Here is a 12,749-nt window from a genome sequence, read left to right as displayed (position 1 = left end):
TGAGCAAGAAACCAATTCAATCCCTTTTTCTGGTGGTTATGTAATACAGAAAATATGACATCCACGGGTTTCAAGATTTTCAAGCTTCAGCAAGATTCTTATTTTCTTATTTGAAAAAGAAAGTGCAACAATTTGACACCCACATGAGTAAGGCTGGTTTTCAGAAGTGTTAGATTCTGGTGTATTTTTACCGCTTGACTTTTAATCAATGGTCTGACCGGCAAAACTGTTCCTCTATGGATGTCCATGTCACTCCAAACTTTCAATCCATCGCTTCAAAAAAAAAAAAAAGGCAGTAGAAGAAAGTGGTCGATGTGTTCACTTTAAAATGTTGCTCCAAGCAAAGTCTGTGATAACAGGGTGGTGAGTTCTCTCGGAGCATAAATCATTACTCATAGCAAGAGAGAGCTATTTTGCAGAAGAAATGATGACGAGGCTACACATTTTAACGGCTTCTTATCACTTGTCATTGTTCAATCCCTGGGAAACATTCACATCACCTGTCTCACATCCTGTTTCTAACACCAGAAGCCTCTGTTAGCCCTTCTCCTGGTGTTTGTCGACATATTCAAACATAGGGAACTTAACTTAACACTCTTTAACGTATGACCAAGGTACTGTACACATAATTGTTAAGTTAAATTACTCCTTCTTTGTAGCTGCACAACAGTTACCTTCCAGTATTGGTTTTCAGTATCCACTTGAAACAGAATTAAATCCATCACATCACCTTTTCCTGAAATTATATACTTTTATAGCAGTTATACATCTCTGCTGCATTTTACTGGCCCTGTATCCCCCCAGACATCCAGATGGCGCATGCAGCTGCAGCGCAAGGAAGTGTTACAAGAAGCACCTCCGCAAACTGTCTTATCCCACTGTTCCCCTGAACACAGAGATAAACAGCAGGCAATGTTACAGTGAATTAAATAACAATCAAGGCTGGAGCAGCTATGTGTCGTCCCTTCATACCAGAAATGATACCCCTCATAAGAATACTTCTGTTTGTCTTAGCCCGTGTCTGTGAAAAATATTCATGAACTGCATTTACTTAATTAAGTATTAGCATAGTACAGGAAGACACACTTTTTATAGATATATACAGTCTTCTTATACAATATCAGGCAATGTACTGTATGGGCTTATATGAGATCAGGAGTGCTAGTTTGAAACACCTCTCAAAGCTTTTTATTCTTTGGTTCCTACATAGTTTTACTTTCTTTTTGTCTGCTCATCACTCTCATTGTTTCAACACATCTTTTTCACATTTGTTATATAATTTTCACATTGCCTGTCTCCTCTGTCTATTTATTGTTTTGACTGCCTTATGTTTGTACTGCAGTTTGTAACAGTTTGAAAAAAGGGGTATTTAAATAAAGTCATTATCATTATTATTATATATGCAAATATTCAAATGAACATATTGAGGAAAGCTCTGATAAAATTACCTCCAACAGCAGCACATCACATTATCATAACTGAGATAACAACAAAGAAATGAAGGCATAACTCAAGATAAAGACTGTAAAAGCCTCGGTACAGGCTGCATTCATTATGGTGTGTAATGAAGACAACAGAGCAATAAGCCTGAATCTGGTCTGAAGCTCCATCCGTCAGACTTTTTTTTAGTGATTTGACTTCTTCTAAAGTTGTGCTCATTGATGACTGTTCATTTTTATCAGTTGTGTGATAAATATAGGGGCATGATCACTCTGTACTGGAGCAACAATCAATCCCAATCCAAAATGTTGTTGTTCAATTTTGTAGTTGACTTAGACAAAAATACTCCCTTAAATGTGAGTACATTTCTTTGATTACATGACAAACATTGAGTGCTCCAGGCAACTACTACTACTGCATGTCAACTGAAAGTGATATTGATTGCACACATCGGGTTGCACTATAGCAGAAACTGGCTAACATAAGTGTTGGAGTGAATGATGAGGTAAAAACAAAATAACAATTGGTAACCCTTTAATTTACAGGCTGTTAATTACGTGATATTTTCAAAAAATAGCCAAGAAATAACTATTAATTGCGTCATAGAAACACCCTAGAAATAGCAGTCCATTAGTAATGCCGAGAAATATAGCCAAGAAATAACGATTGATTGCACAGAAATAGCTCAGAAATAACAGTCAATTGCAAGGACTTGGTGGAGAAAAATTCTGGCCTTTCCCAAAAAATTCAAAGCATGAAAAGCATGTGTAATCTTTTGCCTTTATGAAAACATGACATTACTATGATATTGACCGTTATTCCTACACTATTTCTTGACATTATCACATAATTAGCGGCCTGTAAATTAAAGGGTTACCAAACAATCCAGTGTTATTGTTTGGGTCGAGGCGAATCAGTGGTAGGGCTGATAATGTAATAGGTGAAGCTAGAAAACAGAACATAAAATTGTGAAAATCAAATAGAGAGAGTGAATATTCTTAGAAAACCTGATAGAAATATCCCTATTATGAGACACACTGTGCATAAAGCCAAAGGAGGAGAGAAGGAGGATTCATCCTCAGGGGAGCATGAATGTGGTTTGAAAATTTCATGGCAACCTGCCTGTTGGGTTTCCTGTGATTTTGACCTTTTTGATATTTTTGCCTTGATGCCAGTGCTAGAAAGAAAGGTCACGCTGTCATCAAAAGAATTAGTATCAGGAGACCAAGTTTGTCCACACCAAATTTCACAGAAATCTGGACAGCAGAGATATTCGTGCTGAGTGGACTAACATCCTCAGGCCCTGATGGTAGCAGGGCAGAGGAGTCAGTCGTCATGCTTTACAAGCGCTGGTGGTCTCATGAGTGTTCCCATATTGAAGAGTGTTTTTTTTTTCCTCAGCAGTGTCGCCTGTGGTGGTATTAGGGCTCAGGGAAAGATATGATGAGCAGTTATAGAGCGGACTGACTGGGGCTATGGATAAGGATTGGTCCAGGGAGGCACAAATTGATGGAGAAACGGGGGCCAGATGCATAAAACTGTAAAGCCATGACTAAAGCTATATAAGCACACAAATCTCAAATGTATAAGTATTCCTTTCATTAGAATTAGAAAGTTGAGCGTACACAAGGTGCTGCTTTTAAATCTCACTCACTGAGAAATGGGTTGCATGTGCATAAGCCTCATTTTCACTTTCACAATTTCACTACGGCTGTGGCTAAATGTGCATTAGTTTACTTTAAATATTAGCTAATAATAAGAATATTAAACAATGCAAAAGGAAACGGAGCACACAAACACAAATATTTCCAATTATAAAATTGTAAAATTATTATTGCAGTGTACATAAGCATCAAAGCCTATAATGATAATGAATTAAAGCTTGATCATGAATGAAGCACTGTATACAGTAGATGGTCATTTTAGTTTGTGATAAATTATGTTTCTCTATGTATTTTCACTTTGCTTTGGAAAACAGTGTGTTGACATGAGGTACACACATACATAACGTGTGCTAAGAAATACCAATTAATATGTGGGGAATGGCATGTGAGCAGTTTTTGTGTGCACACATCATTTATCCATCTGAATCCAAGACAATGGGTTGAGATGTTTTCCAGGGGATTATGGGTAAATCATGGGTATGAGTAGCATTAAGTAGCGATTATAATTCTATATCTATTAATGATGTACCACAATGTCCACAGTAGACTGAATGTCTTCATATACAGTATGTTTGTGTGTGTGTGGAGGTTTGTGTGGCGTTGTTGATGAGCTCAGCTTCTCCCAGTGGCACTGATTCACTGCTCACAAATAGAGACTTCATTCCAAACTGGTGGAATTTAATGCTTTGGAAGCTAAACACCTATTGATGCTGTGTCTACTAATGTTGATGAAGAGCCTTGTTTCAGGCATCAGTGCAGCCTGGTGGTTAAACACACTATCCTGTAAGTCATCAGTTTTCAAAGTCCAGGAGGGAGCAAGGGATGCTGGGTGCATTAAGAGGCAATAAAGTAGCTTCCTTTAACACACCCGACATGTGAGGTTTTTCTTTCCTGCCTCATGCGCTTGTTGTTTGCCGGAAAAACTGTAAAATATTTAAACGAATAGACTCCCTGTTGAATTACAAGAGAGTTTGCATATTCACTTTCAAATTCTATTTTATCCAATGCTGGCCAAAGGGCGGTTTACAAGTAGTTTCAAACAATTTACCCTTTTGTTTGTGTCAGACAAAGTGGTTGAGTGTTGCTGGGGTATTTCCTGCTGACCCTTGTGTTGATTTTAAGTTTTCTAAACACTACAATCACTGATCAGCACCTGAAGGTGTCAGATTCGCACAGACCACATAGTGGATTTGTACAAATGCGCTGCAGTTAAGAGTCAGTCCACTTAGTCTCCTGCAGCGTGCTACACAATGGATGCTATACTGTACTGTATGAAGTCAGAGTGAAATAAATGAAAGGAGCTTTGGTAATGAGCCATAGTAATGTGGTTGGGAATTACCACTGTAAATCATGGATTATATTTGATTTATTCATTGACAGCTGTCAAAAGACACCAAAGATGTTCCCTTTCCAGGACTCCTACTCTGCTGGCCACAAAGATGAACTTCTCCACTTGCCATACAGTAAATGCCAGTGAAGATCTCACAATTCTCTAACATGCTAAATAAGGGTGTATTCACACCTGCAGTGTTAGTGCGCACTAAATCTGGTGCGCACTAAATTTGGTCCAGTTTGGGTTGGTGTGAAAGCACATCGCACTCTAATGCGCACCAAAACTAGTGCGGCCTGAGGAGGTGGTCTCGGTTCGGCTCCAGCCGAACTCTGGTGCGCACTAGTTTAGGTGTGAAAGCAACCGCACTCTAGTGCGAGCCAACTGCCAGGCGAACTCAACACGTTTGAGCTAAAAGGGCTCCCGTAGTCGCTGACAACGGGTTAACGCAGCGGGGAGACCGCCCGGTGCTCCGGTGCTGCGGAGCTCTGTCCCCACAAACGAAGCAGCAGCAGCGGGGCAGCCGGTCGGTGCGTGTCCGCTGAGTCCGCTCAGACACCGGACAGGTCGGCGTCCGTCCCTCGGGTCCGCGGAGCAGCTGCAGCAGCAGAGGTCCGCCGTGTTTAACGTTTAACCGGGAACTAACGGAACCGAGCTGGGTGAACGCAACCGGAAACCAGCCGGAAGTACCAAACAGAGTTATACATGCAAACAATATAGAAATAAATGACCAGAGCTACTTCAGTCTCCATCATGAAAGTTTTATCAATCAGCGCTTCCAGATTTCAACCGGTAGTCATGGAGACGTGACGTTCTCCAAGTTTGGTCCCGAGTGACAAAAAGCAGGTGTGAACGCAACCGCACTAACTGAAAAATGAAACATTGTATCATTTTAACATTTAGTGCGCACTAGGGTGCGCACTAAACAGGTGTGAATACACCCTAAATATACGTACCAGGAGTAAGGATTTGAAAAGGTTTACAAGAGCCACAGCTTATGAGCCTCTTTAAAGCCCACGCATCTTTCTTTATGTTGTGGTTGTTAAGATGTTTACTGTACATCTAACACTGACAACCCCCCCCCCCACACACACACACACACACACACACATACACACCTCAGCATTTATAAAGGATAAAAGATGAGATCATGCCCACTACTCACCACTATAGTGCTTTAATAAGATGTAGTAGCCTGTGTGTTGAAAGAAGTGCTGGTTAATTACAAGCAGGGGTGAAGTGGGTCTCGCTTGGGTCTCAGGCTGGGACTTGAACAATGCAGCGTGACCCAGCAGAGATGGAGAATTATTACTAACCAGGCAATTAAACCTCTAATTTGACCCAGCTTCCACCAAACAAAAACAGACTCATCATAGAAAATCTTAATCTTGATTAAACCAATTTACTGTGGCTGATGATAAATGAAAACTGGATAACATCTTTAGCCTGTTTATGCCCATTCATTTTTTTTGAGTAGTCAACAGTTTGATTTGCACTGCCCTCCTGCACACAATAGATCCATTATTTTTTAGCAGACTTGGCAGGATCCTGCTCCAGTAGTTTCCTGTTTTGATTTTGGGCTTTCTTTTTTCTGTTGGCTCTCTTCTTCACTTTTTCCTCTCAACTCTGTGTGCAGTTCTGTCAGCAGTCAGCAAGATATTGTGTTGCGCTTCAAAGAGCAACAGGTCCTGTAAATCTAGGGAGGAGCTGGTACTCTCCCTCCTCGTGTGTGTGTGTGTGTGTGTGTGTTTGAGTTTGAATGTGGCTGTCAGCTCAGCCCGCAGGAAGCCTCAGCATCGTCAGCCCACAGTTCTGGACCAAAACAGTCCACATAAATGTTTCCCAGTTCTCCTGATTGCCTGTGTAATTATAAACTAACATTGTTGTTGACGTCTGTTCGCCACAAAAAAGACTGAGACACAGAAAAACTAAAGATTTTTCAATTTCTGTGACTGTCCTTTTCTGCATGTTCAGTTCTGCGTTGATTATTAGAGCTATAATTACATGTCAGTGTTCAGAACACCAGGAGATTTCCCATCAGGGCTTTAGTGAGCAGGCGGCATTGGATTCCTTCTCTCCCCAGTGAGGACTTTTGTATGCCATGAAGATTTGTCTCTTCCAACTACTAATTTCCTTCCATCTTGTCTCTTCTTCTTTGTCTTTACAGCTACGCTGGGGACCTTGGAGTTCAGTTTGCAGTATGACCAGGAGAACAATGCGCTGCACTGCACAATTAACAAAGCCAAGGTGAGCCTCTGTGGTGATGATGACGATGATAACGGTGACATTCATTTGCAGCCTTTTTAAATTCACACCCGGGTGGTTTTCTTTTATCTCAGTCCCTATCAGACAAAATGCAAATTGGTTATACACTATAGAAACTGTGCAAATTGTAAGATCAACTTCAGTCAAACTTATTGCGATGAAGAGCTGATCGATATCAATCAATTGATCAAACTCAGTAACATGACTGTCAAAAAAGAAGGTTGTTGTTTTGTCTTTGGTGTCAGCCTACAAATACTGGCAAAAAGGCTGAAGAAATGCAGCTTAACACATCCCACAGTTCTCTGCGAGAGAGATATTTCCATCTATTTCCATCTCAGAGACCATTAATTATTTCTCAAGCATATTGCTAACAAACAGAGCGAGGATACGCACACAAGCAATTGAGTGTGATATGTCTCGTTCGGTCACAAATTTAGCAGAGGGCTGGATGGACTGGGTGGAGGCCAAACCAGAGCTGAAAGGAGAGTGAATATTGAACAAACTGTCAAATGTTTTGCTTTTTGTTTGTTTTTTTTTCCTTTTCAAGGTGTAATATATCACATTGTAGTGAGAATTCCCTCTGGCAAACAGGAGCAGATCAGAAAACATTTTAATTTGCTGCTTGCTCTTCACAAAACAACAAAACTTGTTCACCCGTTTTCATGATAAATTCTAAGCATGACTTGGGAATTATTTACAGCAGCACAACAACATGCTATTACCTTACTTATCTCTCAGTTGGTTGATCCGACAAAAACACTGCTCTTCTTACCCACTAATTAATTCCAGTTGGCTTTCCTTGCTTTCTCTTTGTATTGAGCTGCTGTCAATCAACCTCAGCCCCCCAGTGGAGGTTTAAAAGTAAAAACCTACCGACCCAATGCCAACTGGAGCTGGAGCTGCCAGCGGAGCCTTCTAACAAACCTTGGCTCGTCATAGCAGAAAAGAAGCTCAGGTCTGACTAGAAGCAATAATAACGCCTCGGTTATATGAAGGTGTGACGGAAAGACACTGTTGAATATTAAATAAATACATAAGTAATCATGAAACTAAAACATGTGTTGTAATACATAATATTTGAATGAAACTTTTTTTCAAATACTAAACCACATTCTTACTTTAATAATAAATGTTTTATTACAGTTAATCTATCAGAATTTTGTATTTCAAAATGCCCCTTTCCAAAAGTGTATTTAATAATGGAATTTCCACTGAAAACTTAATATTAAGTTACATTCCATTATATGACTGCAACTGTAAGTTTTAATTCCATGTTTATTTCTAACAATATAATGAATGGAGTCCCACGGGAACACAAAAACTTTGCCACTTAGACAAAAATGCTGTAATGAATTGAAGTTCTAATGCCAATGCAGCTACTAAGTTCACTGTTATCATGAAAATAAATCCGTGAAGGTAACATCTTTACCTCAGTCATATAAGAGAGCAAAAGTGATAAATGGCACTAGATTTGAGTAGATTAATGTTTCAGTTGAATCAATGGATTTTAAAGGGATCCTACGGACAACCGGATTAATATTATGACAAATACATAATTACCCAGCTTTTCAGACATGGACAGCAGTGACTAAGCCATATTTAATTTGAATAAAAAGCCAATTTCAATCTAATATGTAATAAATATGAGTCCAGGGGTGTTGTCCCCTGTGGTTCCCTCCCATGTTTGCTGTGATGAAGTGGTGGTTCTGACAGCCATGGCTGCCGTCAGCAGCCATAACTCTTCCTATCTGTCTGCCTCAATAGCTGGTATGGAGGAAAGCAAGCATCAAGAGGAGCCAGTCTTGGCAGGAGTGTTGGACAGCAGAGTGGGCATCGGGCCATCTTGATTTATGGTGGTTATTTTCTATACTGCTCTGCTCGTGGACTTCAGCTGCTGCCCAACCAAGCAGAGAAAATGATTTTCTCTCTCAAAACTGGATATACACATTTCCATTATTTAATTTGTTTACCAAACTCCCCATGGGTCTTTCTTCCGTGGATTTTTGTTGTTGTTGTTGCTGCTGCTGCAAGAGCTGCAGTTTCTCCAATAGTAACTGTAACTTAGGGTTCTTTGATTATGCATTTCTCTGATGAGATGTTATGGATCCGGGCTCAGGAAGGTTTACACTACAGCATAGTATTGAACTTTAGGATTTAATTCTAGGGACGAATATTTGTGCCTGATGGGCTTGTTGCAGAGGCAGTGTGCAGTGCAGAGAGGGTTTTAATCTAACACAAGCTCATATGTACAGTTCTTATCTTATCATAGCTCTGTTGGCATTTGGTCTGAAAAATCAATGTCTTTCATTGCAGAAACTGACAAAAGGTCAACAGACAACATAAGGAGGTGGACATGGTGTATATTTACAGGAATAATGTGTGCTGTGTCCATTAAACATATGCTTCTATTGAAATTTGAAGAGAAATTATTTGAAAATGTTCTATTAAAACCAAAATTAAGGACATAGTATACGCAGATTAAATCTATTTGACCCTGAATTATGTTACATCACATTTAGTCAAAGATCTTCAGTTGCACAGCTGAGAGCTGGTGTTCTTCCCCTGGCCATTGAGGTTGGTTGTTTTAAAAATATTCCAGAGAAGAGCAGAATATGTAGAAAGTGAGTCTCATTAGTGCTGTAAGTGTGATGATTTGAGAGAGGAATTTTTTCATGAAATCTGTGGACAAAACCCTGAAATATTTTGGTGCTCTGATGAGCAGAAGCTGGAGTGGTTCTTTAATTTCAGTGTGTTTAGGACTGCTAGTTTTATTTCTAAAGCCTGGAAAAGACGACAGGAAAAATTGTTTAATTAATTTGTGATAATTTCCTTTGAACCCATTGTTTTCCTTTTCTTTTTTTTGGATAATGGTTTTGAACCCCTGTTTGTTTTCTTATTTCTTTGATGTGCTGATGATGTGCTCTGGTCCTGGTTCGTTTTCTTGGTGTTGTATAAGCCCATGCGGGCTGGGCATTCAGAAGTATGCATGACACAATAATAAAAGTCATTCATTCATTCATTTTAACAAACAAAAAAGGTTATGGGGGGTGTGGAAGACCAATGACACTAAAAGAGGTGAAATAAATTGGCATAAAATGTTTTTTTTTTATAAAAGAATAAAAAGTCAAATGTGGGGGAGTAAAAAGCAGTTTATCTTAGTACAACTTCAACTCCACTTGCTGAAATGCCCTTAATCACACTGACCCTCTGAATGTAGGAGCCTGAAATTCTGCATGGGCTAAATAATACATGAGGGCTCTGCAAAGAGAGCAAATCTTTGCAAATATGGAATAAAGAATAAATTGTAGTTTTGACATAATTAAAGAGTGGCTCAGCCTTTTATCAGAGTGCAGGTAAAACTGCCATAATAAATTGTTTTGTGACTGTCCTAAGCCCAAGGCTCTTTCATCAACTTGGTCTTTAATCGTTCTAACACAGCTGACACTCATTAAAAGTAGATTTTTCTATTGGTCTTCAATGTGAAAATACCAGCATGCTCATTCTTTGCTCTGTCCAGTTCCTCAGGTGTCACCTTCTACTGCAACCAACTAAAAGTGTTTTTCTTTTTTATTTGACACTGAAAGTGATGCCTTGATATGATTTTGGTTTGGCTTCTCAAAAGACGCCATGCACTCATCACCTTAGATTTTTTACACCCTTGACCCAACAGGAAAAAAAAACACCCACATCCAGCTTGGAAACATTTTTAAATGCAGTTCACAGAAAGATGATACCAACCCTTTCACCGTTAGTTCATTGATATTTCACGATTCTACAGAATCCAGGATCAAGTTCAGCAGCAGAGCTTTCGATCCCAGTGAGGTTTTTTTAATTAAACAAGGTGCAAACTGAAAGTTTTAGCACACAACCAGGGCTGTGTATTGCCACAGATTTCCCGAGCCTAGACAATTTAGATTCAAAAGCTCCCATTTTGATTTCAATGAAGTAACAATATACATTTTCTTGGATAATCAACATGATACCAACAAAACCAGCAGGAATCAAATGACTACAATTTGGAAAATATTTCAAAAGATGTGCACTTGCATCAAAAGACTATGTCATTTAATGTGCTCTGTGGAATGATTGGGGTCATGACAGCATCTCTGAGATCACCCCATTTGTTTTTTTCTGGATTCCAACATTGCTGAATCTAAATTAGTATTAGCTGAAACCACGGAAAGAGGGATTTAGTCCTCTAATGCAAGTCAGAGAATATCCTGTTTGAAACTGCTCATTTAAACTTCATTTCTACCTCTTAGCTTTTGGCCTTGTGTAAATATGTTGTTCCAATCTAGGATAAAATGAGGACTGTTCTAGTACAGTGCACAGTCACAGGATTAGACCCATTTTGACGATTTCATGCTAAAAGCACATGACTGAGTAGTTGTGCAGCTCCAGCAGAGAAACCCCTCCCCACATCGTACGCGTTTTAATGCATCTCAGACCCTTAAACCATCCATTGATTCACCCACCCAGCACAATACAGACAAAATGCTTGCATTATTGCATTTCACTTAACCCTCCAATCATGACCCCTACATGTTCACCCTCTCTTCACGTCCTCTCTGCTCTACTTTTATGTAGCAAATTATTAAAATTTTCAGTCATTGCATTTTGCATGCATTTTTCTCTTTTCTTCTTTGGTCACATTGAAAGAGGAAACAAGAAATTCAATGTTCCATTTTACCAAAAAAATCGTTTATATGCTAGAAATATGCAGGCATTTAACATCAAAATACAAATGGTAATGAGTTTCTGCATTAGTAGCAAAACAAGTTAAATATTATGTTGACATTTTCAAAGAAATGAGCAATCATCAAACACTGATATCATCATTCATCAGCACAGTCCTAATTTACACATTAATGCTCAATGAAACAGGTTTTAGAGCTTGTAGTACAATCCGGGATATTTTTATTAATGTTCTTATGTAAACTGAGCAACCATCAGTGTGGTGTTCCAGCTGTGCTTTAATCTACTTTGAAATGACTGTGTAGGTGGAAACCAAGCAGTGAAGATGAAGGTAAAGGGACAAATAGCTCATAGACTCTCTCTTAACTTAATTCAAGCCTTTGCCTTGTAATATTAGCAGGAAGGGAGTCAGAGCTGTTAGACCTTTACTTTTTATTTTTTTAATGGTGGTTTCTTTTACAAGTTAAAATGACTGTTGTTGAAAACCTGTTTTTCCAATTTGCGCCATAGGACAGCTCCAGACACTGATCCTTTGGCACTGATGTTCTGTTTCCCAGAGGATTCATTATGAGATAAAACCCTGTGGTTTGTCTTCTCTCACTGGGGTTTTTACCATGTCAAAATGAGCTTTATTTTATTCCCAAACTGACATTCATCCCTAAAAACAATTCAGTGCTGGAGAGGAAAATCTGACACCATAAGTCACATCAAATAATGTTTCAATGAAGCCCAGATTTTATAAGCATATGAGCATCTTTGGATTTGTCTATAAAATTAAAAAAAAATAAGAAAATACAAATCAATCAAGAGCTGTTTACTCATTAAGTGATTCAGTTTGGGTTAAAATGTCATAATGAACTTATGTCAGCAGTTAACACCCATCTTGAAATGAAACCACAGACATCGTGGTATAATAAGCAGCCATGCAGTTTAGAGGCATTTACTGACTAGAAACTGAAGAACTGCAGATTTTCCATCCTCACTGTGAAGTCACAGTATTACTAGCCTCCAACTCTAAAACCAGTAAGAAACAATTAACTTAAATTGTGTTTCTATTCTATCTATTGTTTTACGAATATAAGGTAATGTCAGATTTTAGTCACTACAGAATTACATCTTTGGTAAACATTTTACTGATTTCAACACATCATCGTCATGTGTAAAAGATGCATTACATGTCGTAGATTAGTTGTGTATAAGCAGAATTTTAAGAAAACAGTGTTTCATGCATGGTTCATCTAATTTTACAGTGCTGATTCGAGACTCTGAAGTGTTGAAAAGGGTATCTTGGTTTCAGCGCATACTGGTAGTAGATGTTGGCAAGGAATCCTGGGAAATACCAGGGTCTCTAGTGC

At 38.9% G+C, this 12,749-nt stretch overlaps 1 protein-coding gene across 2 annotated transcripts in view; it reads left to right on the top strand.

The window, feature by feature from the left end:
* The window catches only part of doc2b (double C2-like domains, beta), a 112,943-nt gene that overhangs the window by 49,623 nt on the left and 50,571 nt on the right, over positions 1-12,749 (top strand). For both annotated transcript variants that reach the window (XM_085798287.1, XM_085798286.1), the window contains exon 2: positions 6,602-6,681. In XM_085798287.1, the coding sequence (XP_085654413.1) occupies positions 6,602-6,681 (80 nt within the window). The remainder of the gene's footprint in view (positions 1-6,601; positions 6,682-12,749) is intronic.

This window comes from Trachurus japonicus, chromosome 14 (assembly GCF_045865225.1).
Source record: "Trachurus japonicus isolate A0001 chromosome 14, Traja_1.0".
NCBI classification, from domain to species: Eukaryota; Metazoa; Chordata; class Actinopteri; order Carangiformes; family Carangidae; genus Trachurus; species Trachurus japonicus.
Note: the sequence above shows the minus strand (reverse complement) of the source record. Positions and strands in the feature narration are given on the sequence as shown.